Consider the following 25,510-nt stretch of genomic DNA (forward strand, 5'->3'; position numbering starts at 1 on the left):
TGTTATTCCTATCTAATTGAAGCCCATTGTGCTTTTTGGGTTTTCGTTTTTATGTTGTTTTATTTTTAGGAACAGTTGTTTTCCACCTGTCTCATTACTAAGCTCAATTCATGATATCTTCATCTGAAGGCATATAGTGCCACTGAAGGTTTGCTGTTGTTTTTATTTATTTTTAATTACCTTTGAATAGCTTATCGGGCAGGGCATCCATTTCATGAGTAAAAGTGAGCAGGTGTCCTTGAAGATAAATATTGTGACCAAACACAGGGTTGTGTGCTATGATAGTACTCTTTTAAAGTGCACTGTCGCCCATAGGGAAATCAGGGCACTGAAAGATGGCGACTGCACCCATAAGATATTTTCGGAGTAACCAGTTAGTGAAAAGCAGCAAAGAAACAAGGGTCATATGTAGGCCCAATGTGCTGCAGCAACGTCACTTTTAGTGATGGTCTGGTGGTGCACACTGCAGGGCCATATTTCCAAGGCCATTTAAAGCCACCCTGCATGACTTTTCATAGGCTTATATATAAGGACTGAGGCAGTGCAGCACAAGTCGCTGCATTGCCTCACCATGCAACATGGAGGCGTGCCTTGGGTTTTACAGTAGATGTTCCCATGTAACACCCATGACATTTGAAATATTCTCTGATTTAAAAGGTTTTGTAAACCCGGGAATGCGTCAAAAGCCTACAGCACCCAAGGGGAGGCGTAAGGGAGGCGCAACAAAGAGAAATAACATAATTTCTCATTTTTTCCTCATGCTTGTATTGATAAGTGTCACCCTCATTATGTATTTGCCTTCCTAACAATTGGGGCATTGTCATATATGGAGGGTCAACCAAACCCATTTAGCTGGACTCCGTGGGAATTGAAAACCTCACAACATTCCAATGTCATGACTATTGGAATAAAAGATCCAGGGCTACAATCACATGTCCTCCCACTCTAGGGGCCACTTTGTCTGTAACACATAATCTCTTTTTGTGGACAAGCCTGGAGCCACGTCTTCAAGGGAGGATCTGACAATATAAAGTGCTCACAGTTAACAACTTACTGCTAATTCCCAATGTTATTCTGGTCAAGCCGGCATACTGGCAACCAAGTGGGCCAGTACTTGAATGGCCCAGATCCACCACTTTTGCACAGGCATTCTTTTACATTAAGGAGAAAGACAAGAGAAAAACCAGAGCTCAGGAGAATGCAGTCCCCTAACTTAGTTAAAAAAAAGAAGATGTAGTTGACTTTCATATCTTGAAGTGATGGATGTTTATGGGTACACCCCTGATGTACACCTCTGATGTGTTAGTTGAAGTTTGTAACGCCATTTGCATATAGATCTACACTGGAACTTTATTTGTTTGCAGGCTTATCTCTGCAGGTAGAAGCCACCTCGGAAATCATTCCAATCTTCAAGAAAAGCCATAACGTTTGTTAAAAAGAGAGCTACTCCATGATAATACATGATAATACAAAGATGGATTTGGGAGAATCCTCGATCTACAGACAAACCCTACATCTCCATCAGATACACATTTTTATATATTTATTTATTGAAGTTTGCATAGCAACAACAAACACATACATTACTAAAGTGAGTTCAGAGACAACATGAGCTGGTGATATCTGCCAGGACCTTCTATCATGCAGTTCCAGGAATTATCAGTGCATTACGGTTGGTATTAGAGGTAATGTTGCAAAATAGAGGGGCATATACACATCATATATCTAAAGCCTTTACGATAATATTCAGTAATCTTTGTCAGTCAAAGTAGAATTTGTCAATTAATCCGCAGTGTGCCTGCCCAGGTATAGAGTCAGAAGGGTTGAGACGCAGCAGGCATCAGCTTCCAGTAGGCCTGCAATTGTTCCTGACAATGGGCAGCACCATGTAACCAATGTGACTTAAGTGGGAGATGTCGTCTGCCCCAGTGCTTTGTTACCCATCGTTGGACCAGTAGAAGCAACATCGCCACCAGTTTACGACCATCATCCGGAATATTTTAGCAAAACCTAACAGCACTAGCAGCGGTGATCTCTCAATTATGTGACCAATAGTGTCAATAGTATCAAATGTAGCTGTCCAAAGGCTCTGAATACCGGGATAGCTCCACACCAAGTGTAGGAAGTCTGTGTGGGGAGTAAAGCAACGCATGCCTAGGTTTGTTTTGGAGTCTATGTAGGAATTTGAAATCAATAAGATGCAGTCTATAATTGGGGGATAGACAGCTCACTGCACACAGCAATATTTCCACTGATCTTCAGTGGTAGTGTGCGAAAGGTCAGCACTCTGTTGATACAGATAAAAACAATGTCAATGTACTCCATGATACTTGTGCGCATAACATTGAACTTGCATTACTATTGTCACTTCCACCTAATGTGACCTCCTCATCAAACCTGAGTCACAAAAACATGATCAAGCAAGCCCTGTGACCTAGACCTGAAGCAACTGGTTGACAGATCACAAGTGGGGTGGCACGTAGCCCGCAGACAAATGCTCGAACAGGAAAAACCCAGATCAATACTTCAGATAGGCAGCAGCACCACAAAATGAATAATGAATTAAATTATTGATAAGAACTTTCTAATTAATTATTAATTATTACTTTATTAACTTCCCACCCATAGCCCTATAAACCTATCAACCCATCATAGCACAATAAATCACTGTTAGCAAGTCAATTACAAATAAAAAATTATGTCAAAATTACAAACTATATTTAAACATTCTCATAACAATTATACAAACAAGGAGTGCACATAAAAGTAATGTATGAAATAAAACACATTAAGATAGTTAAAAACAATATTTTTTATAATGTATTATTGAAATCGATACTAGCAACAACAATATTCTTAACAACGATATTACTTACCTGAGAAAAATTACAATCTTGATGACTGCATTTCTCCATTACAACATTTTTGTATCACAATATTATGTTACACATTTGTTAAATATAAACTTGCCTTCCAGAATCAAGACCAGTGCCCCGATAACGGTTGAAGGCATCAAGGATAATCAAGCAGGACTACTGAGTCAAAATAGGTGGGCCTTATCTGGCCTTACCATATTAGTCATGGAACTTCATTAACAGTTTGTCGTACTACTCTAAGTGGATGAGTGGACATCAATAAGAGAATAAACAGTAGGTGGAGGCTGAGTGGTATCATTCTGTACATGCTGCACCTCTTTCATGTCACAGTTATATTAAACCTTTAAACTCTCTGATTGGCAGGTACAGAACTGATTTCTCAAATGCCTTCACCCAGATTGCTACGGACTCATCTGCCCATAACACACCTTCCAAAGTCCTTCTGGGAGAACAAGTGTAAGGTAATGCTTCAAGGTAGCCTCTCCATATCGATGTTGGGTGTGGCCACAGTTTTAATCCCTTACTTTAAATTCAAGATCTCTTGGTGGGATTTAAAATAAACAATTATGCACATCTTCATTTACATAAAATTATAATTTGGTTGTTTCGGAATAACACTTATATTTTTAGTTAAATTCATTTTGTTGAGCAAATTGAGTCTCAAAGGGGAACAGACATGTTATTATGATGCTATTAATTTATAAAGTATGCAGTTACAAAACTTCTTGGCACAGAGAAATACGCCACCTAAAAACAAAACAGGCAATAAAATACTAAATATAGTTCCCGGAAAGAAGATTCTGGTTAATGACCCATGTCTTCAAATATTTCAAAAACTCACCAAAGTAGATTGGGTACAAAGATATGTAGGGAGAGTATTCAAAGCCCTGCGAACTGTTACAGAAAATATGCTGTCTCCGAACATGACTGTTCACAGTTTGGGATCCTCGAAAAGAGACAAACATGTGGCACATTTAAAATGGGTACTAGAAAATCAGGGGTGGGTTAATAGGCATCCCTTAGTGTAATCACCTAATAATACATTAGGTTCTGTGATCCCTGGATAAACTCCCATCTCATATTTCTTTATAACCAGTGACTTGTGACACACACAACAGACGATTCCAAAAAAATACTTTGGAACTCAACTGCAATATGTTATTACTTTGGAGTTCTAAATTCACAATTCCTGCTACCAGAGCCAACAGCCGAGGTAAAAGGCAGGTCAGGTCATGGAGCAGCTATTTAAAGCAACGAAAATGAAAGTTGCCTTGATTTCTTCTGCTCTCTTTTCTAGTTTACAGAGAGAAGCAGAAGTAACATATTTATTTTTTACACTCCTTAGATAATTATGGAAAAGTTAGATAAGTTCTGTGTTTCTAACATTCAAAGCTATTGCAGATTTTTTTTTAAACTGACTTGTATTGAACTGTTTCAAATATCTTTTTGCAACAAATATCTAGCATCTTTTGGGTGTGTTTAATTTTGCACTAGAGGTTCTATTTTTATTTCTCATGTTTGCAAACATGCTCTCTGTGTCATATGAAAGAGCTATGCACCAAAGTTTCAAATGGCTTGTGAGAAAGGTGATGCTGTGATCATGCATGATATTGGATAAAGAACCCCCTGTCATACATGATAGGAATATTGCAAGTCTCCTCGGAGTTCCTTAACTTTATCAAGGAACCTGGCCTTCGCCTCGTTCCTCTATATAGTTATGGATCTCATCGTCATCGGTGACTTGCAATATACTTATGATGTATTGCAGGGGAAACCTTACTTCTTATAGATTTGAAGAACATTCTCAGGTGAACAGAAATCCAGTGAAATGCCCAAATTGTAGTACCAACATGATCCAGAATGAAAAGAAAGGTTACCATCCTACTCCTTTGGAGTGGGTAATAGTCATCTGATAAGCAGTTGCCCATCTGTAACAGAATGTGAAGATTGCATAAAGATCAGAGAGATGCTATCTAATGTCTGTGTCTTCCACCGACATAACATCATACTACTTCACAACTGCAAGCTTTAAACTCTTTAGACAGCTCATGGTGGTGGACGCCTTTAAGAGAAGGACTTAGGGGCATATTTATACTCCGTTTGCGCCGAAATTGCGTCGTTTTTTTTTACGCAATTTCGACGCAAAACTAACTCCATATTTATACTTTAGACCAAAGTCCATGGAGTTAGCGTAATTTTTTAGCGTGGACACCTACTTTGCGTTAATTATATGCAAGGTAGGCGTTCCCATCTAAAAAATTGACTCCGAGGCATGTGCGTGGGATTTATGCTCCTGGGCAAAAATCACGCCCAGGAGTGGGCGGGTCAAAAAAATCCGCATTAGCCCCGGATTTTAGCGCCTGGGTCAGGGCAGGCGTTAAGGGACCTGTGGGCTCAGAATGAGCCCAGAGGTGCCCTCCCCTTCCCCCAGGGACACCCCCTGTCACCCTTGCCCACCCCAGGAGGACACCCAAGGATGGAGGGACCCACCCCAGGGACATTAAGGTAAGTTCAGGTAAGTATTTTTTTTGATTTTATTTTGTGGCATAGGGGGGGCTGATTTGTGCCCCCCTACATGCCACTATGCCCAATGACCATGCCCAGGGGACAGAAGTCCCCTGGGCATGGCCATTGGGCAAGGGGGCATGACTCCTGTCTTTGCTAAGACAGGAGTCATTTCAATGGGGGTTGGGCGTCGTAAAAAAATGGCGCAAATCGGGTTGAGGCGATTTTTTTGCCTCAGCCTGACTTGCACCATTTGTGGACGCCCATACGCCATTTTCCCCCTACGCCGGCGCTGCCTGGTGTACGTCTTTTTTTTTAACGCACACCAGACGGCGCCGGCGGCTAACGTCATTCAATAAATACGGCGCCTGTATGGCGCTAATTTTTTTGGCGCAAAACTGCGTTAGCGCAGTTTTGCGTCAAAAAGTATAAATATGGCCCTTAATTTTAAAAGTTTTAGACCTTTATGCTCCTGATCGTTTTGCATGGAGTTACATAATTAAAGGAATTAGCGAGCACAGACACTAAGCAGAATACAGCATATTTGGGGACTCTGGTGACAACGTTTTTTAAAATTATAATATAAACCCAAATTTCTAAATAAAGATAGTAGATATAACATAGTGCTGTGCACATAAATAAGATAAGATACTTGGAGGATGTCATCATTAATTTCATAAGTAATAGCATCAATGATGTGTTCAGTGATGTAATCTATGATGTAGTTTGAGATGTCATATGTGATATCATCAACAATGTCATAAAACATATTGGCCTTCATTACAACATTGGCGGTACATCCTGCTTACCGCTGTGGTGACGTCCGCCAGCATACCATCACGGAGGCGAACATTAGTTCGCCATATTATGACACACACACACTTAACCAACAGGATACAGCCACAAACACATGTACGCCAGACCAAAGATCAGTGTAAAAGTGTCAGTACGAACACCCATACTGTTACACCAACAAAAGAACGCCCACCGCACTATGACCCACAAATCACCACAGCGGACATTCGACGGTGGTAAACCATTGGCAGTACACACCGGCGCGGTCTGAATGTCCACCCGAATACAAAACAACACAACATTGACCAAAACGAAAATCACACACCTGACACTGATACACACACCACATCCACCCACCCATAGCATTATAAAACACACACCAACATTACCCACAACCCTTTGCAAACACGAAAAGACTGCAATAGCTAGCCACGCAGATCACAGAGACAACTACACACACACACCACAACCACCCATTCATCTGCCACGCACACCACATCCCACATCCCACACCCCACCACATTACTCAACACCCTCTGCACAACACACACCACACAACACCCATGTCCCCACTGAGGCACCCCCGTTTCACAGATGAGGAGTTGCAGGTCATGTTGGAGGAAATAATCCGGGTAGAGCCACAGCTGTTTGGGGCACAGGTACAGCAAATCTCCATTGCCAGGAAGATGGAGCTATGGCGGAAAATCGTGGGCAGGGTCAACACCGTGGGACAGCATCCAAGAACAAGGGATGACATCAGGAAGAGATGGAACGACCTACGGGGGAAAGTACATTCTGTGGCAGCTAGGCACCAGCTCCCCATCCAGAGGACTGGCGGTGGATCCCCACCTTCTCTCCCACAGCTGACAGCATGAAAGGAGCAAGTCTTGGCAATCCTGCATCCTAAAGGACTCACTGGAGGACTGGACACTGGTGAGTCAATATTTACTACTTACCACCCCCAATATCTGCATGCCACCTCACCCCCTCACCCTGGCTCCCATCACTCCACTCCATCCCACACAGTGCACCTACACGTGACTAACCCCAATGCCAGGCCCTGCATGCCATACCAATGCATGTGCAGCCCTCCCAGCCCTGCATGTACACCCATCACCAAAGCATGCACAGCATGGAGAACTAACAATCCCACAATACATCACCATACACAAACAAAGGTGGCAGGACAACAGCAACGATATAGAGGAAGCTAGGGATGTACAATATGTCACAGACATGAAGCATAATGCATCACTTACATCCCCACAGGTGTCCCAACTAATACCAGCGGTGAGGAGTTCCCCCAACAGAAGATGCCCCCAGTGATGACAGTAACTCTGGACTTCTGGATCTGGATGAACTACCTGGCCCATCAGGGACCACTGGTCAGTTGGCCACCCCAGCCCACTCACAGTCCACCACATAGCCTACCCCCTCAGTATCCAACATCACAGCACCCATCCAACATCCCCACACCTCTGTCCCCAGGACACATCAATCAGCAGTGTGCCCACCTGTACAGGGGCTCCAGTCTACACCTCACAGCCAAGACAATAAGGGTCCTGGGGTCAGTGGCAGTGGGCACACCATTCAGGGGACACAGGTACAGGGGGACAGGGACACTCAGAGGAAAACTGTGCGCCAGGGGGAGGACAGGCCCAGGGAACCAATTCTCCAGGAGGCACTCACTAATGTTCTGGGGACTTACCAACAATCCCAGGACAAGATGGGTCTGATTCTTAACAACATGCAGGAGAACAAGTGGCTGCACGAGGTACACCACCAGGAGATCAGGGAAGCTTTGCAGGCCCTCAACACTACCATGGTCTACATAGTAGGGGTGCTGACTGATGTGGCCAACATCATGAGGGAATGTACAGCACACCAGCGGGCCCCTTTCACTAGCCAGTCAACTGAACAGCCCACCACATCGGCTGCAGCTAGTGGACAGGAGGCCCTGTCTTAGGACCCATAGGCCAGGCCACCAGCACCCCTCTCCCTGCAGAAGGTGAACTACCCAACAAACATTCCTGGTGACCCAGTCAGATGCCAGAGACACTTGCCAAGACCAAGACTACCACCAGGAAATGAGACCCTCCTGAATGCCCCCTTGTGTTCCACTGTCTCACCCTGTCCACTTTGAACTGCCATTGCTCCCCTTCCTATGGCCCCTTGAACACTGTACCTATGCTACAAACAGACTGGACCAATACCCTGGACTTACCTCTACCATCACCCCATTCCATTGCACTATTCCTTCTATTAATTGCACTACAATAAACACCCTTGGACACAACTTGAGTGATGCTGCTTTATATGATGAAAATATGCAATTATGTTAACAGTTACATCTTGTGCCATTGACATGAACTTTGGTATAGTATACAAATCATGAGCTGTAGATGTCTGTAGTCATCATATCAGTGCACACTGCAAACAGAGAAGGCATAGGTGACAGTCAGTTGAGATGCAAAGGAAGTGACTGCCATCCTGCTACAGCCACACTGAAAACATAAATAATTAGAGGAATGGTCTGTTCCACTGTCTTACCTGTGTGTCATTGGAAGTACTGCCGCATTACTGATGTTCCGTTATCCACATCCTCATCCTCTGCCTCCTCACTGTCTTCAGGGTCCACTGCTGCCACAGGGGCATTTCCAATCTCCTCCTCCTGCAGATAAGGCACATGTCGTCTGAGGGCCAGGTTGTGCAACATGAAGCATACTACAACTATCTGTCAGACCTTCTCAGGGGAGTAGCACAGGGATCCACCTGTCAGATGGAAGCATCTGAACCTGGCCTTCAGGAGGCCAAAGGTACGTTCTATGATCCGCCTGGTTCGCCCACGTGCATCATTATCCCGATTCTCAGCCCCTGTCCTGGCCTTCCTCACAGGGGTCAGGAGCCACGACAGGTTTGGGTAGCCAGAGTCCCCTGCAAGAATTGAGGGACAAACATTAGCATTACACAATGGTATGGGGGATGACTCCAGAAGGCATAAACTGACATACCTTGGGTGGGGACTCAGCCTCACCTATTAGCCACACCCTGTGCCTCTGTAATTGTGCCATCACATTTGGGATGCTGCTATTCCTCAGGACGAAGGCGTCATGCACCGACCCAGGATACTTGGCAGTGCCGTGGGTGATGTACTGGTCTGCCAGGCACACCATTTGCATACTGAGTGAGCGGAAACTCTTCTGATTCCAGAAAACCTGTTCACTTTGGTGGGGGGGTGGTGGGACAAATGCAATGTGTGTTATACCCAATAATAGGAATATGTCCCATTGCATAGAATCCTCCCTTCACAGTTGCGGAATCTTCCACTATGGAAAACTATGTAACTGCACATGTTTGAGCAAGGTAGACAAAACCCTTGCCAGCACGACTGAGAACATTGGCTGTGACATTCCTGCTGCCAAGCCCACTGTCACTTGGAGAGAACCAGTTGCCAGGAAATGGAGCACTGATATAACTCGCAGAAGAGGGGGGATCCCAGTGGGATGACGGATAGCTGATATCAGATCAGGCTCCAATTGAGTACACAGCCCTGTTATTGTGGCCCTCTCCAGTCATTAGCTGTGCCTCTCCTCCAGTGTATACAAGTCCACAAGGGGTCTGTACACGTGGGCTTACCTCCTCCTCTTATTCCTCCACAGTGGTAGGTATTTAAGGGACACAAGAGTGAGAAGGGTGACACAAACTGAACAATAGAGCCACCACCCCAGTGCAACTGAGCATGTATGTAATCAGACAATGTGAATGGCAATGTATGTACAATTCACAGCAGTGACGCAGTTTCCAATTTCTGATTTTTGTCCACAACCATGAAATGGTGACCGCCTGTCCTGTAAGTATGAACAGGTGGAAGTGATGTAACTCCGCCAGCATTCGTCCTCAATGCTGAAGGCGGTCTTGCACCACCGCGCTATTCCTCATTGGCTAACATAGGCTCTATGGATTACAGCATCCAATGAGGATCACCGGCGGCGCTGACAGTGTACACCACCACAGATTTGACTGCCATTTTCTATCTATAACCTCACTTGGTTCCTGATTTCCACAGGACAACACCTACACTGTGTGTGCTGCTGTAACCTGTGTCTGGATCCTTCCATGGCCTGTGTGACGGGGAAAGGGCCCCTGCCTTCACGTCTGAGGAATTAGAGCGCCTGGTGGATGTGGTCCTACCCCTGTATGGACAGCTGTATGGGCCTCCAGACCAACAGGTGAGTCCACCATGGGGACGATGCATTTGACAAGGTGTGGGGTATGTCTGGTGGTAGTGTACATGCAGGGCTCTGGGTGATGTGTGTGCCAATGGAGATGAAAATGTAATTTCTGGGCCATATGTGTGACAGGCAGAATTGAATGTTTAATGGCGTCCTCCCGTTTGTATTACCTCTGCAGGTCAGCGCCCATCAGAAGAAGGGATTGTGGCGTGCCATTGCCAAGGAGGTGCAGACCCTGGGGGTCTATAGCAGGCGGAGCACCCACTGCAGGAAAAGGTGGGAGGACCTGAGACTCTGGGCCCAGAAGATTGCAGAGTGCCCGTCGGAACCTGACCCCCAGATGGCCCACATACTGGCGGTGGCCTACCCAGAGCTGGATGGTCGCTTGAGGGCAGCAGAGCAGCCACAAGGTGGAGAGCACAGTGAAAGTGACAACAATTTTTGTTGGCTGGCATGGGATCCTGGTGGTGGGTTTTGGTAGTGGGTACCCCTTAATGCCAGCTCAGACATTGCTGCATGGCCCAGCTCAAGGTAAATGGGTGTATAGCAAAATCTTGTAATCCAGCTAGGTGGCATTCCAGGTCAGACAGGGCTTAGTGGGTCCCAGGAGGGGTGCAGTTGGTGGTGGTTGGCTTTCATCTTGCTGTAGTACCTAGCCAATGGAATGCTAGTGCAATGCATAGTGCTCAATCCTGTTCCCTGTGTGTGATGTTAATGTGTATGCCTTCTGTGGTGTTGGTGCTGTCATTGACCCACTGCTCCCTTTCTCTCTCTCTCCTATTTTCTTCTGGCATCCTGTCTATGTGTGCATTAGCATCATCTGGCGGAGGAGCAGGGGCACCAGCAACTGAGGGAACTGCATCCCACAGGACCCAGGAGGCAGAGTCCACTGACACCGTGGGGACCAGTGGAACGGAGGGAAAGGGGAGCACTGCGGCGGAGACAGGAGGTGACAACACTGACTCTGATTCCTCCTCCGATGGGGGCTCCCATGTGGTGGTGGATGCCTCTGGAAGCACCCCAGCTACAGGTACAGTCGCCACCCCTCATACCTGCACTGCCCTTCCAGTAGCCCCCCCACTGAGTTGCCCGTGCCTGCTCACCCAGGAGGGTGGGCATCTCCTACTCCTCGGGCCCTGCCCCAGTCAGCCCTGCTGCCCTCAGCGAGGAGGCTATTGACCTCCTGAGATCCATCTCTGTAGGACAGTCAACCATAGTGAATGCCATTCATGGGCTGGCATCCCAGATGCAGCAATGCAATGCATACCTGGAGGGCATCCACTGTGGGTTGATGTGGCCTACAGAGATCGTTTCAGGCTCTGGCCTCCTCTCTGATGGCAGCCAGTGTCCCTGTTGCTACCGTCCCCCCTCAAACTGCCACTTCCCAGTCTCCTCAACCCCAACCCATCCCAGGCACAGATACAGACAAGCATGCACACAAAATATCACACAAGAGTAGCACAGTCAAACACAGGCAGCACACTTCAGGCCACATGCACTCACACAAACAACAGACAGTTGCACATACAACCACATCCACTGTCTCAACTTTCGCCCCCTGCTCCTCCTCCCTCACAGTCACATCCGCCCTCACACCTGCTTGCACTACATCAACAACCACCACCACCATCACCACATCAAGCAGTACACACACCTCACTAGCAGACTCCTCCACAATACCGATCCATGCGTGTCCTTTGTCCTATCCCACCCTGTCTGCCCTCCCTCCTAATTGACACAAACGCACGCAATCAGACACCCAACAGCCATCCACCTAACACATGCACACTGTCCATGCCCCTGCACCCACGTCCAGCAGACATACACCTCCTTCAACCACTCCCTCAACCTCCACTCTCATTCCTCCTCCCACATCCCATCCCAACACCCCTAAGAAGCTTCTCCTTGCAAGTCTTGACCTCATCCATCCCCCTCTCCACCCCGCATCCTGCCCGTAAGAGCAGGGTCCCAACGACCCAGCCCAACACCTCAGCCGTACAGTCTGCCACTGCTCCCATCAAATCATTAGCTGCTGGCACCGAGGGGCTCCAGAGTGTGACAGCTTCCACTCCTACTGAGAGCACACCTCCAGCTCAGAAAGGGAGGACTAGGGTGATTAAAAAGCAAGGGACAGAAGACGGGACAATGGAGGCAACTCCTAGTCCTCGAGGCAAGGACACAAGTGACATGTAAAGGCCAAGGGGACCTGTCACAAGAGGGGACACATGGACCCCTCTTCACTACCAAAGATTGCCAAAGATCACCCTCCTCCAGCAAAGAAAGGGAAGGTTCCCACTCAGCCACAAATGAAAGGAAAGGTTCCCACTCAACCACCAATGAAAGAAAGGGTTCCAGTTCAACTACCAATGAAAGGGAAGGTCCCACTCAACCACCAATGAAAGGCAAGAGACCCACTCCACCAGCAGAGGGCAAGGAGCCTCCACCTCCAGCACAGGCACAGGAGCCCTCACCTCCAGTTGAGGCACAGGAGCCCTCACTTCCAACACAGGCACAGCAGCCCTCACCTCCAGCACAGGCACAGGAGTCCTCACCTCCAGCACAGGAACAGCAGCCCTCACCTCCAGCTGAGGCACAGTAGCCCTCACCTCCAGCTGAGGCACAGGACCTCTCACCTCCAGCACAGGCACACGAGCCCTCACCTCCAGCAGAGGGCATGTAGGCCGCCCTCCAGGGACTGTTGTACAAGGAGCCCCCTCCAGAACCAGTGGGCAAGTTCCCCATTTCAGAGACTGTGTCCTTGCACTCCCCACCAAAGACAGATGGACATGGAGCCCCCACTTCAGCTGAGGTGCCCCCTCCCGCCCCCTCCCTCCCCCTGAGGTGCCTGCCTATTTCCAACATGATGCCCCTGAACAGTGTATTCTGGAGTGTGTCAGGAGTCAAGTAGAACTTTGGACTGTGCGCTGTGGCCATGTGGCCCTTTTGTATTTTGGACTGGCCATTGGCCTATTCTGGACCTTTCACCTGCATTTATATTCAAATGGATAATATGATGGCTGTTGGCATCAGATTACAGTGTTTGTTGATAATCATTGTGGTCCTTGTTTCATTTTGACGTGTTTCCTGTGACATTGGTTTAACTCTGTAGCTGGTTCTGTGTATGGTGTGAATGTGCATGTGTGTGTCACTCTCCTTTTCCTCCCTCCCTCCCTTGTGTGCTAGGTGGCTCTACTCACCATTGTCGTCTTTGTCAGCATTGGGTTTCCAGGAGGGTCATGGCGTAGAAGAGCATCTGGAAGACTTGAAGTTCCAGTTCCATGGCGGCGGCAGAGTCCTCTGTGTACTTGTTGGTGAATCTTTTATTTTCTGTGTTCTGTTTCTGCCAGGCTTTAGATGGCATTGGTACCACCCCAGAAATCCTGGCGGTTTGCTGTGTCATAATATGGTGGGTGGTACCTTGTCTCCCGCCTGGCTGTTGATTGCTACCGCCGTTGTCAGTGGTGTTAACACCCTGGCGGTTGGTGTGGTACATTGGCTGTCTATGGGAGGGATCACTGCCATGGTCATAATTTGGTGATAATTACTGCTAGCCTGTTGTCGGTATTATCACCACTTTAACAGTAACCGCCAATGTCATAATGACCACCATAATGAGTGATGTAATATGTGAGGTGAACTTGCAGGGTTGCAAGTTATAGTTAGCAGTGATAACTATAACTTTCGAATTTCTGTGTTTTTTCCATTTAAAACATTACATTATCACTGATATTTTAACCTAAATATAATTCCCCTTTAACTCTTAGGGCCTGATTACAACCTTGCGGAGGGGATTACTCTGTCAGAAATGTGACGGATATACTGCCTGCCTGCCATAAAAGTTCCTATGGAACTTGTAATACTTCGGAGTGGCTATCCATCACGTTTGTGTCTGAGTAATCTCTTCCACAAAGTCGTAATCAGGCCCTTAGGATTTTCAGTGAATTTCTAGGGCTTTTGAATTGGAAAGGAAAATATTTTTACAATTTATAAGTATAACTCCTCTTTAACCTTTTGTTTTTCCAGTGAACTTTAAAAAAAATGCAATATGATGTGTAGATTCCCATGTGCACCCTCCAGCCAAAACAAGTGCATAAGGTGAGATAAGTGCCCAACTTTCTAATGGGCGTATGGTAATTGGTAAGTATTTGTTAATTATACTGGTTTATACATATATTGAGAATGGTACAATAACATTTACGAGCTTTCATTTAAAAAAACATCTTTTGGTTAAGTTGGTTTTTAAATTGTTTGTTTGAAAATGCCACTTTTACAAAGTGGGCAATTTCTTGCTTAAACCACTCTGGCCCTCATTACAACATTGGCGGTAAAAGTCGCTTACTGCCGTGCAGAAGACCGCCAACACACCGCTGCGGCCGCGGAATTCCGCCACAGCTATTATGACCCACATCTCGGAATCCGCCAAAATTCAGACTCCCACACAAGTCCCCCACACCAAAAGTCAATGATAAACTGGCGAAAACAAAACCTCCACCGTCACGCCAACAGAAATACGCCCACACTATCACGACACATGAATCTACGCAGAGGTCTTTCAACCGCGGTATTCCATTGGCGGTACACACCGCCGCGCTCAAAATACACACACTTCTACAAAACATCCCCACATTGGACGATTCAAAATACACACACCTGAGACACATACACACACCACTCCCACACACCCATTACAATATAAAACACACACCCAAATCACCCACAAAACCCTATGACGCAAATCCTGAAAGAAGCGCAGAGAGAGACACCACAATCTATAACCAGGCATCCACAGGCACATAACACCATCACCCACACAACTTCCACGCACCTCACACAACACACCACTACATATCACCACACTTATCACCACACACTCCACCCCACACATCACCAACACCACCCCATGGCACGGCAAAGACACCCCAGGTTCTCGGAGGAGGAGCTCAGGGTCATGGTGGAGGAAATCGTCCGGGTAGAGCCACAGCTATTCGGAGCACAGGTGCAGCACACCTCCATAGCTAGGAAGATGGAGCTATGGCGAAGAATAGTGGACAGGGTCAACGCAGTGGGACAACACCCAAGAAATCGGGAGGACATCAGGAAAAGGTGGAACGACCTACAGGGGAAGGTGCGTTCCGTGGTCTCAAGATCCCACCTCCTCTCCCACAACTAACAACATGGGAGGAGCAGGTCTTGGCGATTCTGCATCCTGAGGGCCTCGCAGGAGTAGCTGGAGGAATGGACTCTGGTAAGTCAAATCTTTACTATTACATCCCCCACCCTACGTGCATGCTATCACATACCCCCACCCTCGCCCTCACCCCCATCACACCAACTCCTCACAAATGTAACAATATCACAAACCACCCATCCCAGCACCAAGCCCTGCATGCAACAACAAAGCATGGACACCCATCCCCAAAGCATGCACACTGCACATAGCCATACACCCCCCTAAACCATCGTCACACAAGCTCCCACACAGGAATGCCAGCACAGGGGTACACGGTCACCCACCCATTGCACACACAGATGCAATAATCATGCCTTTCCACCCCTGCAGGACCCCTACCCATCGTCACCAGACAGGAGGGTCCAGACATGTCCACTCCACCCACAGAAGAGGCCCACAGTGATGACTGCCGCTCTGTCCAACTGGATCTAGATGACCAGCCCGGACCATCAGGGACCTCTGGACAGTCGGTTCCCCTCACACAGGCACAGGCCACCACAGACCTTCCTCCCTTTGGAAACACCAGCACAGCACCCACCCAGCGGGCCCATACCTCCGTCCCCAGGACACGTCAATCAGCTGTGTGTCCACCACTACAGGGAACCCATGATAACCCACCACCCGGAGGCCCAGGAACACAGGGGAACTGGGAGGGCTGCCGTGCGACAGGGGGCGGACAGGCCAAGGGAACCCACTCTCCACGAGGCCCTCTCCTCCATCATGGGAGCATACCACCACTCCCAGGAGACGATGGCAACGGTACTGGCCAAGTTTCAGGAGACCCAGCGCATGCAGGAGGAACAGTATTTGGGCTTCAGGGAGAAACTCAGAACCATCAGCTCCACCCTGGGCACCATCGTAGGGGTGCTGAAGGAAGTACTCAACACCAGGAGGGACACTGTGGCACTACAAGGGGCCCCTGACACTAGCATGGATGATGAACTGCCCACCACCTCCGCCAGCGCTAGTGGACAGGACGCCCTGCTACAGGACCACCACACCAGCACCCCACCCCCTGCAGAGGGAGAACCACCCCGCAATCGGTCCCTGAGATCCAGGAACAAGACAGAGAACGATGCCAAGACCCCCGCCAAGAAATGAGACCACCCTGATTGTCATCCTACTGTCCCACTTTGTCACCCTGTCCATAATTAAACTGCCACAGCTCCACTTCCAATGCCCATATGGGCAATGCACCTGTGAGACTAATAGACTGGACTCTGCCATTGACACTCCTCCGCCATCACCCCTCACCATTTAACTTCCCCCTCCAATATTTTGCATTTAAATAAACACACCTAAAGCACAAAATTATCTGGAGTCTGTCTGTGATTTCAAAATAGTGTGTTTGCAATTACAGTGACAAAATGTTTTTGAAATAGTAATGTCAACATACCTATGTCACACAACTCTAGTCCATGAGGAATTTAAGCAGATGACACACAGTGGGACCCACATCTGTGAAACCGTAAGGGAAAGTGACAACCATACACTGGGTGAAAACGACAGACAGGATAGAGGTAGTAGTGTAAAAGTACATGTAGTAGGCAGGATTGTATTCTCACCTGTGTTTCACTGGAAATATTGCTGGATCATTGAGTCCCTGTTCTGCATGTCTTCTTCCTCTGCTTCATCCTCATCACTGTCCACAGGTTCCACAGCTGCCACAACACCGCCATCTGGACCATCCTCCTGCAGAAAAGGCACCTGTCGTCGCAAAGCCAAGTTGTGAAACATACAGCAGGCCATGATGATCTGGCACACCTTCTTTGGTGAGTAGAATAGGGATCCACCTGTCATGTGGAGGCACCTGAACCAGGCCTTCAGGAGGCCGAAGGTCCGCTCGATCACCCTCCTAGTTCGCCCATGGGCCTCATTGTAGCGTTCCTCTGCCCTGGTCCTGGGATTCCTCACTGGGGTCAGTAGCCATGACAGGTTGGGGTACCCAGGGTCACCTGCAAATGGCGAGGGACAACTGTTAGACACACACTAACCTGTAGGGATAACCCAAGACAGCCATTCCCACTGTCATGCTTCTAGGGGTTCACCTAGTAGCCACACACGGTGCCTCTGGAATTGACCCATCACATAAGGGATGCTGCTATTCCGCCGGATGTAGGCGTCATGCACTGAGCCAGGGAACATGGCATTCACATGGGAGATGTACTGGTCTGCCAAACATACCATCTGTACATTCATAGAATGATAACTCTTCTGGTTTCTGTACACCTGTTCACTCCTGTGGGGGGGGACCAAAGCCACATGGGTCCCATCAATGGCACCTATGATGTTGGGGATATGTCCCAGGGCATAGAAATCACCTTTCACTGTAGGCAAATCCTCCACCTGAGGGAAAACGATGTAGCTCCGCATGTGTTTCAGAAGGGCAGACAACACTCTGGACAATACATTGGAAAACATAGGCTGGGACATCCCTGATGCCATGGCCACAGTTGTTTGAAAAGAGCCACTTGCAAGGAAATGGAGCACTGACAGCACCTGCACTTGAGGGGGGATTCCTGTGGGATGGTGGATTGCTGACATCAGGTCTGGCTCCAACTGGGTATACAGTTGCTGGACTGTGCCACGGTCAAACCTGTAGGTGAATATCAAGTGTCGCTCCTCCATTGTCGACAGGTTCACCAACGGTCGGTACACCGGAGGATGCCGCCATCTCCTCACATGTCCCAGCGGACGGTGCCTATGAAGGACAACAGTGACCACAGAGTCAAACAACTCAGAGGTACGTACCCACAGTTTACACAGAACACCAATCAGACACAAAAGGTGGCCTGTATGTGTGTTGAGACTAGGCCTAGGTATGTGTGACGCAGTTGAAAATGAGGCCATGTGGGCCCCTGAAATGGCGGCTTCCTGACCTCTAAAGTGTGACAATGGGATGTGAGCTAACTGCGCTGGCATTGTACACCGTCGGGGTAGGCGGTCGGAGACCGCGGCGCAATGCTGCATTGGTTAACATTGTGGGTCCCAGGAGCCAATGACTATTCCCGGCGGGGATGAAACGCACCTCCGTCTGGAAGAGACAATGGCTCGTGCGTCTGGGGAAAGGGCCCCTGCTTTCACATCGGAGGAGTTGGAGAAGCTCGTTGATGGGGTCCTCCCCCAGTACACGCTACTCTACGGTCCTCCAGACAAACAGGTAAGTACACAGGGAGCATGTTGTATGGGCTATGCCTGTGTGGAGAGGGCTGGATATAAGAAGGAAGGGGGCAGAGTGCTGCGTTCATGTAAGACGGTGAGTGCATGTGCCACATGGCAAGGGTAGGGATGGGGGCCACTCACTTTGACAGTGCAGTTGGTAATGACTTCTCTTCTTCCCCTGTACATTTCATTTAGGTCAGCGCCCACCAGAAGAAAGATATTTGGCGTGCCATCGCCAAGGACGTCCGGACCCTCGGGGTCTACCACAGACGGAGCACCCACTGCCGGAAAAGATAGGAGGACATTCGCCGCTGGAGCAAGAAGACGGCGGAGGCTCAGCTGGGGGTGGCCTCCCAACGTGGGAGGGGTGCCCATCGAACCATGACCCCCCTGATGTTCAGGATCCTGGCGGTGGCCTACCCGGAGTTGGATGGGCGCTTGAGGGCATCACAGCAGACACAAGGGGGTAAGTACACTCTCATTCAGCTGCCTTTGCGCGCAGTGGAGTTGTCTGGGTGAGGGAGAGGGCTGTGGTTTTCCCTAGGCCAGGACGAGCTCCGTAGGCTAGGCCCCTCCGTAAGGCATGGCCCTATGGCCCCCAACCCGACCTCTGTAGAGTGCCAAGTAAAGCTATTCATGCCCCTGTGTCATCTATGTGTGCAGATGTCGTCCATAGCCTTGTAGGCCATTTCCCAGGAATTGCACTGTGGAGCCCAAGAGCGCGGCGTAGTGCAGGGGGCCTCTGTGTCTGTCTTGTCCGCCAACGGTAGCGGTAATCCATGCACTCAACTTGTCTTTCTTCTGTCCCCACCCCCTTTTTGTGTTCTTCCTGTTCTTGTGTGCATTTGCATCATCAGGCGGAGGAGCAGTGGCACCGGAGCACGAGGGAGCTGCATCCCACATGGCCCTGGAGGGCGAGACTACGGACTCCGAATTCACCAGTGGGACGGAGGGCGAGGGGAGCTCCACTGTGGGGACAGGAGCTGACACCAGCGACACGGACTCGTCCTCTGATGGGAGCTCCCTTGTGGTGGCAGCAACATCTGTGCCCCCGCATCTACAGGTACAGCCGCCACCCCCCCCAACAGCACCGCCCCCCCAGAAGCCCCTCAGCCTTCCCCCCGTGCCCGCTCACCCAGGAGGGTGGGCATCACCTCGCCCCAGGCACCTCAGCCCCTGCCCCAGTCACCCCTGCTGCCCTCAATGAGGAGGCCATTGACCTCCTCAGGTCACTCACTGTTGGGCAGTCTACCATTTTGAATGCCATCCAGGGTGTAGAATGGCAGTTGCAACAAACTAATGCATTCCTGGAGGGCATTCATTCTGGTCAGGCGGCCCTTGTCCAAGTCTCTGGCATCCCCCCTCCAACTTCCTCCACCCAGACCCAATCCCCTGTACCCCTGCCTACCCCAAGCACACCATCAGACCAGCCTGCACACACCACACCACACAAGGGAAGCTCAGGTAAACATAAGCACCACACATCCCACAGGCACTCACACAAGTATCACACACATGCAGACACACCAACATCCACTGCCTCCACTGTGTCCCCCTCCTCGTCGTCTCCCTCCTCCCTCCCAGTCTCGTCTACACTCACACCTGCATGCACTACCTCTACAGCCACTACGTCCCTCACCAGCACACCCACCAGCACACCCCGCTCACGTGCAGTCTCCCAGTGTGTCTGTGACACCCCCTCCCAAGATACACAAACTCAGGCACACACCCACCCAACAGTCATCCACCTCACAACAGCCTCCAGCGCCCAAAGTCACCAAACGTACACCTCCTACTACCACCACCTCTTCCTCCACTCCCAAACCCCCTCCAGCTACCCGTCCCAGTGTGTCCAAAATAATTTTCCTGTCCAGCCTTGACCTTTTTCCCCCACCTCCCCCACCCCGTCCATCTCATAGGTCCCTAAGTAGCACCTCAGCCACAATATCTACTGGACCAGTGGTGCCTGTTGTCACAGGTATGTGGAGTGCACCGGCCACCAGGACAGCCAGTGTGGCACGGAGCCACAGCACAGCCAGTCCCCCAGTTGGCCAGTGACCGGCGGGAGAGGGGGAAGACTCCAGCCACCAAAGCCGCTCCCAGGGGTCCCGGTGGGAGTGTGGAGTCAGCTGTTACACCTCCCAAGGTGGGGAAGGACCACAAGAAACCTGGCACGTCTGGGAAGAGCTGCGCAGCGGAGAAGACCGCCATCATCCCCGCTGCCCAGGATGCCACCGCCAGCCCCAGCCCAGCTGCTCAGGAGGGCCCCACCAGCCCCAGCCCAGCTGCCCAGGAGGCCACCGCCAGCCCCAGCCCAGCTGCCGAGGAGGCCACCGCCATGAAGTACCGCCAGCACAAGCCCACTGGGCCATGAAGGACCGCCAGCACAAACACCGCTGGGCCATGAAGGACCGCCAGCACAGGGACCGCTGGGCCGGGCACCGCCAAATCAAGCACCTCTGAACAGGGCACCGCCAACTCAAGCACCGCTGAACAGGGCACCGCCGTCTCAAGCACCGCTGGGCCGGGCACCGCCAACTCATGCACCGCTGAACAGGGCACCACCAACTCAAGCACCGCTGAACCGGGCACCACCAACTCAAGCACCGCTGAACCGGGCACCGCTAACTCATGCACCGCTGAACAGGGCACCACCAACTCAAGCACCACTGAACAGGGCAACGCCAACTCGAGCACTGCTGAACAAAGCACCACCGTCTCAAGCACCACTGGGCCGGGTACCACCAACTCATGCACCACTGAACAGGGCACCGCCAACTCAAGCACCGCTGAACAGGGCACCGCCAACTCAAGCACCGCTGAACAGGGCACTGCCAAATCAAGCACCGCTGGGCCGGGCACCGCCAACTCAAGCACCGCTGAACAGGGCACTGCCAAATGAAGCACCGCTGAACAGGGCACTGCCAAATCAAGCACCGCTGAACAGGGCACCGCCAAATCAAGCACCACTAGCCCATGAGCGGCAGGGGCACTGATGCAACTGGGTCCATCACGAGGTGAGTGATGCACTCTGGGCACCAGTTCCCCTCCAGAACCAGTGGAGCGATCCATCCACTACCTCTGTCCTTCACAGGATGAAGCACTCTGGGCACCAGTCCCCCTCCAGAACCAGTGGAGAGATCCATCCACTACCTCTGTCCTTCACAGGATGAAGCACTCTGGGCACCAGTCCCCCTCCAGAACCAGTGGAGACTGTTATCTTCTTGAGAGACTGTGGCTTTGCACTCCCCAGGATATAGCAGTGGGCAAACCACCCACTGTAGAGACTTGAGAGACTGTGGCTTTGCACTCCCCAGGATTGAACAGTGGGCAACACACCCACTGTAGAGACTTGAGAGACTATGGCTTTGCACTCCCCAGGATTGAACAGTGGGCAAACCACCCACTGTAGAGACTTCAGAGACTGTGGCTTTGCACTCCCCAGGATTGAACAGTGGGCAAACCACCCACTTGTGAGACTTGAGAGACTGTGGCTTTGCACTCCCCAGGATTGAACAGTGGGCAAACCACCCACTGTAGAGACTTGAGAGACTGTGGCTTTGCACTCCCCAGGATTGAACAGTGGGCATTGAGCCCCCTCGTGGATCTGGCATCGTACACTGATCCGGCTGAGGTGCCCCCCCTTCCCCCTGAGGTGCCTGTTGTATTTCTATCTGATGCCCCTGCAGTGTTCTCTCTGTTTTGATCGGGTATCGAGTGTGGGCCTCGCCCATGCATTTTGGGCCCAGTGGTCCACGGACTATAAATGGTGCAATACCTGGACTTGTATTATTGGTTTATATATTTGTTTATAGTGTATATATATTTTTGAGTACTGGATTGTAATAGATTACAATGGTTACACTCATTTCCTTTTGTCTTTGCATTCTTCCGGGGGGCTTGAGGGGTGCAACTGTGATGTATTGATATGCATTAGTGTGTGTTGTAGTGGGTGAGGGTGGGGGTGAGGGTGTTGCGTGTGTGTGTCGCTGTTTTTTGCCTCCCCTGTGTCGTAGGTGCAGTACTCACCGTGGTCTTCTCCGCCAGCGTTCGTGCTCCTGGTAGAGGAGCAGGAAGACTATCGCAGGTAGAATTTGGAGTTCCGGTTCCATGGTGTCATCCTTCCTCGTGGGGTGTGTAGACGTGTGAAGTGTTTTCCCTTCGGAATTCCTGTTTCCGTCGTGTTTTTATCCGCTGTGAATCCGCTCCGGAAACTGTGGCAGATTGGCCTGTCATAATAGTGTTGGCTGTACATTGTCTCCTGCCTGTCTGTTGGCGGTGACTGCCAAGCTGTTTGTTTGTACCCCCGTGGCGGTCGGAGTGTTAAAGTGGCTGTCTTTGTTGGCGGTTTCAACCACGGTCGTAATTGCAATTTTTTTACCGACGGCCTGTTGGCGGTCTTACTGCCGCTTTAACACCGTCCGCCAGGGTTGTAATGACCACCTCTGTGCCTCTGCCGGCTTGTGTATTCCAAGTGTGGGTCAGATTGACAGTTGGGCAGTTCTGAATTCACTCTAGATAGTGACACAAAGGGAGCTGGGGTGAAGCCTGCATATCGTGATGCATATCCTGATGGGCCATCTGGGCTAGAATGGAGGGAGGAGTGGTCACTTACACCTGAAAGGGCGGTGCCTTCCCATACACAGTGCAGTCTCCGGCACCCTGGAGTTTCTGTGGCCAGGCCTGGACATTGCAGGATCTTGTGAACAACAGAGACTTTCCTTTGAAGTATGCCTACTTCAAAGCCAGAAAGGGGTATAAGTAGTGGAACCAAAACCCCAGACTTTTAGAATCTTTCTGGATCAAGAGGAAACTCTGCCAAAGAGAAGATGTGAAGAGCTGAAGGAGGAGTACTGCCCCTTTGCTCTGTGTGCTTTGCTGGGTTGGCCTGCAGTTGCTGCTTCTGCCTTAAAAGATAGCTAAGAGTGAACTTTGCTGTGTAACCAGCTTGAGACAGTTCTTCAAGGGCTTGGAGTAGAGCTTGCCTCCTGTTGGAAGTCTCAGCGATACCAAAGACTTCAGTTTCATCTGCCTACAGCACTCAGAACTGTGTGTTTTATGCTGTTCAAGAAAAAAAAACACAGCTACGCCGCTGGCCTGCACCGTGACCGGCTGATGCTGCACGGAGCCACACCACCTGTTTCACACCGGAACCCTGGTCTCACGTACACCGCCATCTGATGCCACCACCGAGCTGCTGCTTGCACCATGACCTGTGGGCCCGCACTCAGCCATCGCCTTGTTCACACCGCAGCCTAGGCATCCCTGACGATGACGCTCCTGGTGACACTGGTGCCCCTGCCTGCACCGTGGCCTGTGGACACTGCTCGTTAGGTACAGGAATCACTGTCCTGTCCCACACTGCAGCCCCGGTCCACCAACACCAGGACCATCAACTCCAGTGTTGTCACCAGGCATCCCTGTCTGCACCACGACCCGTGGATGCTGCACACAGCCCGTCCCACGCCTCACCGCTGATTTGGACCTACTAACGACAGCGCTTCAGCAATGACAATGGAGCTGCCTGCACCGTGACCTGGTGACACCGCACGTCGCACCACTCCACTTTACACCGCAGCCCTGTTATCACCGACACCGTCACTGAGCCGCTGTCTGCACTGTGACCTGTGGGCACCACATGTCGCATCGTCCCGCTTCGCACCGCAACCGCAACACCATCCACGCTAGCACCACTGACTTTATCAGCCCGGAGTTCGATCTACAACGTATGTGACTTCAAGAGCCAGGTGAACCCCGCACTGAGGTCAGGAACCGACACTGTGACACTGCTCTCCTGATCTCATTGTGAGAATCACGACGCCCTCCAATTCCACAGGTACTGTTTCAGGGTCTTCCCGACACCGAAGCTGGCCCACAACGCCACAGCCAGCCTGAGCTATTGGTTTTGTTGACGCCGTGATAGCTCCGGGTGCAGCTATCGACTTCAAGGAACTGTCTTTTTTAATTAATTCTTGCAAAATTCATATCTTTATTACTGTATGTTGGATTTTTCTCATTTTGGTTTTGTTTTACATAGATACATTTTTGCTATTTTTCTAAAATTGGTGTGGTGTCCTTTTGTAGTGTTTTCACTGTATTACTGTGTGTTATGTGCAAATGCTTTACACATTGCTTCTGAGATCTGCCTGACTGCTCGTGCCAAGCAACAAAGGGTGTGAGCAGGAGTTATCTGAGCAGGTATCTCCCTTATCCTGACTAGAGTGAGGGTCCCTACTTGGACAGGGTGCAAACCGCCTACCAACTAGAGACTCCATTTCTAACAATGGACAACTAATTGGACTGGCCTATGGTCTTTGCTCTAAATAAGTTTGAGTTATGAAACCCAAAGTGTTTTTTTTTGGGTACACATTTGTCCTGCAATTCCTTTTCTACCTTTATGTTGTTCCTGAGTAACTTGTGTTGTATCCCTACAGTTGTCTCCACTTACTGGCTGTGCCGGTTGGACCACAGTGGTCTTTCGTCTATGGGACCACCAACATTGTAATACAGTGGTCCAACTGCCAAGCTGATGGCTTTCAGACCGCCGCCACGCCATGGAATTGCACGGACCGGCAAACTCGTAATCAGGCCCTAAGTGTGTAAGAGTATGTGTGTATAGGTATACATCTGAGTGTATGTGAATGTATCTATGGAGGCATGAAAATCTATGTATTTTATTTGGGGCATGTGTGACACAGTGTTTAGATGAA

The 25,510-nt window shown here is 49.8% G+C and overlaps 1 protein-coding gene across 1 annotated transcript in view; it reads left to right on the plus strand.

The window, feature by feature from the left end:
- The window catches only part of LOC138284002 (sulfotransferase 1B1-like), a 408,412-nt gene that overhangs the window by 238,510 nt on the left and 144,392 nt on the right, over positions 1-25,510 (plus strand). Inside the window, exon 3 of the mRNA XM_069222336.1 lies at positions 3,240-3,337. Within this exon, the coding sequence (XP_069078437.1) occupies positions 3,240-3,337 (98 nt within the window). The remainder of the gene's footprint in view (positions 1-3,239; positions 3,338-25,510) is intronic.

Source organism: Pleurodeles waltl, chromosome 3_1 (assembly GCF_031143425.1).
Source record: "Pleurodeles waltl isolate 20211129_DDA chromosome 3_1, aPleWal1.hap1.20221129, whole genome shotgun sequence".
NCBI classification, from domain to species: Eukaryota; Metazoa; Chordata; class Amphibia; order Caudata; family Salamandridae; genus Pleurodeles; species Pleurodeles waltl.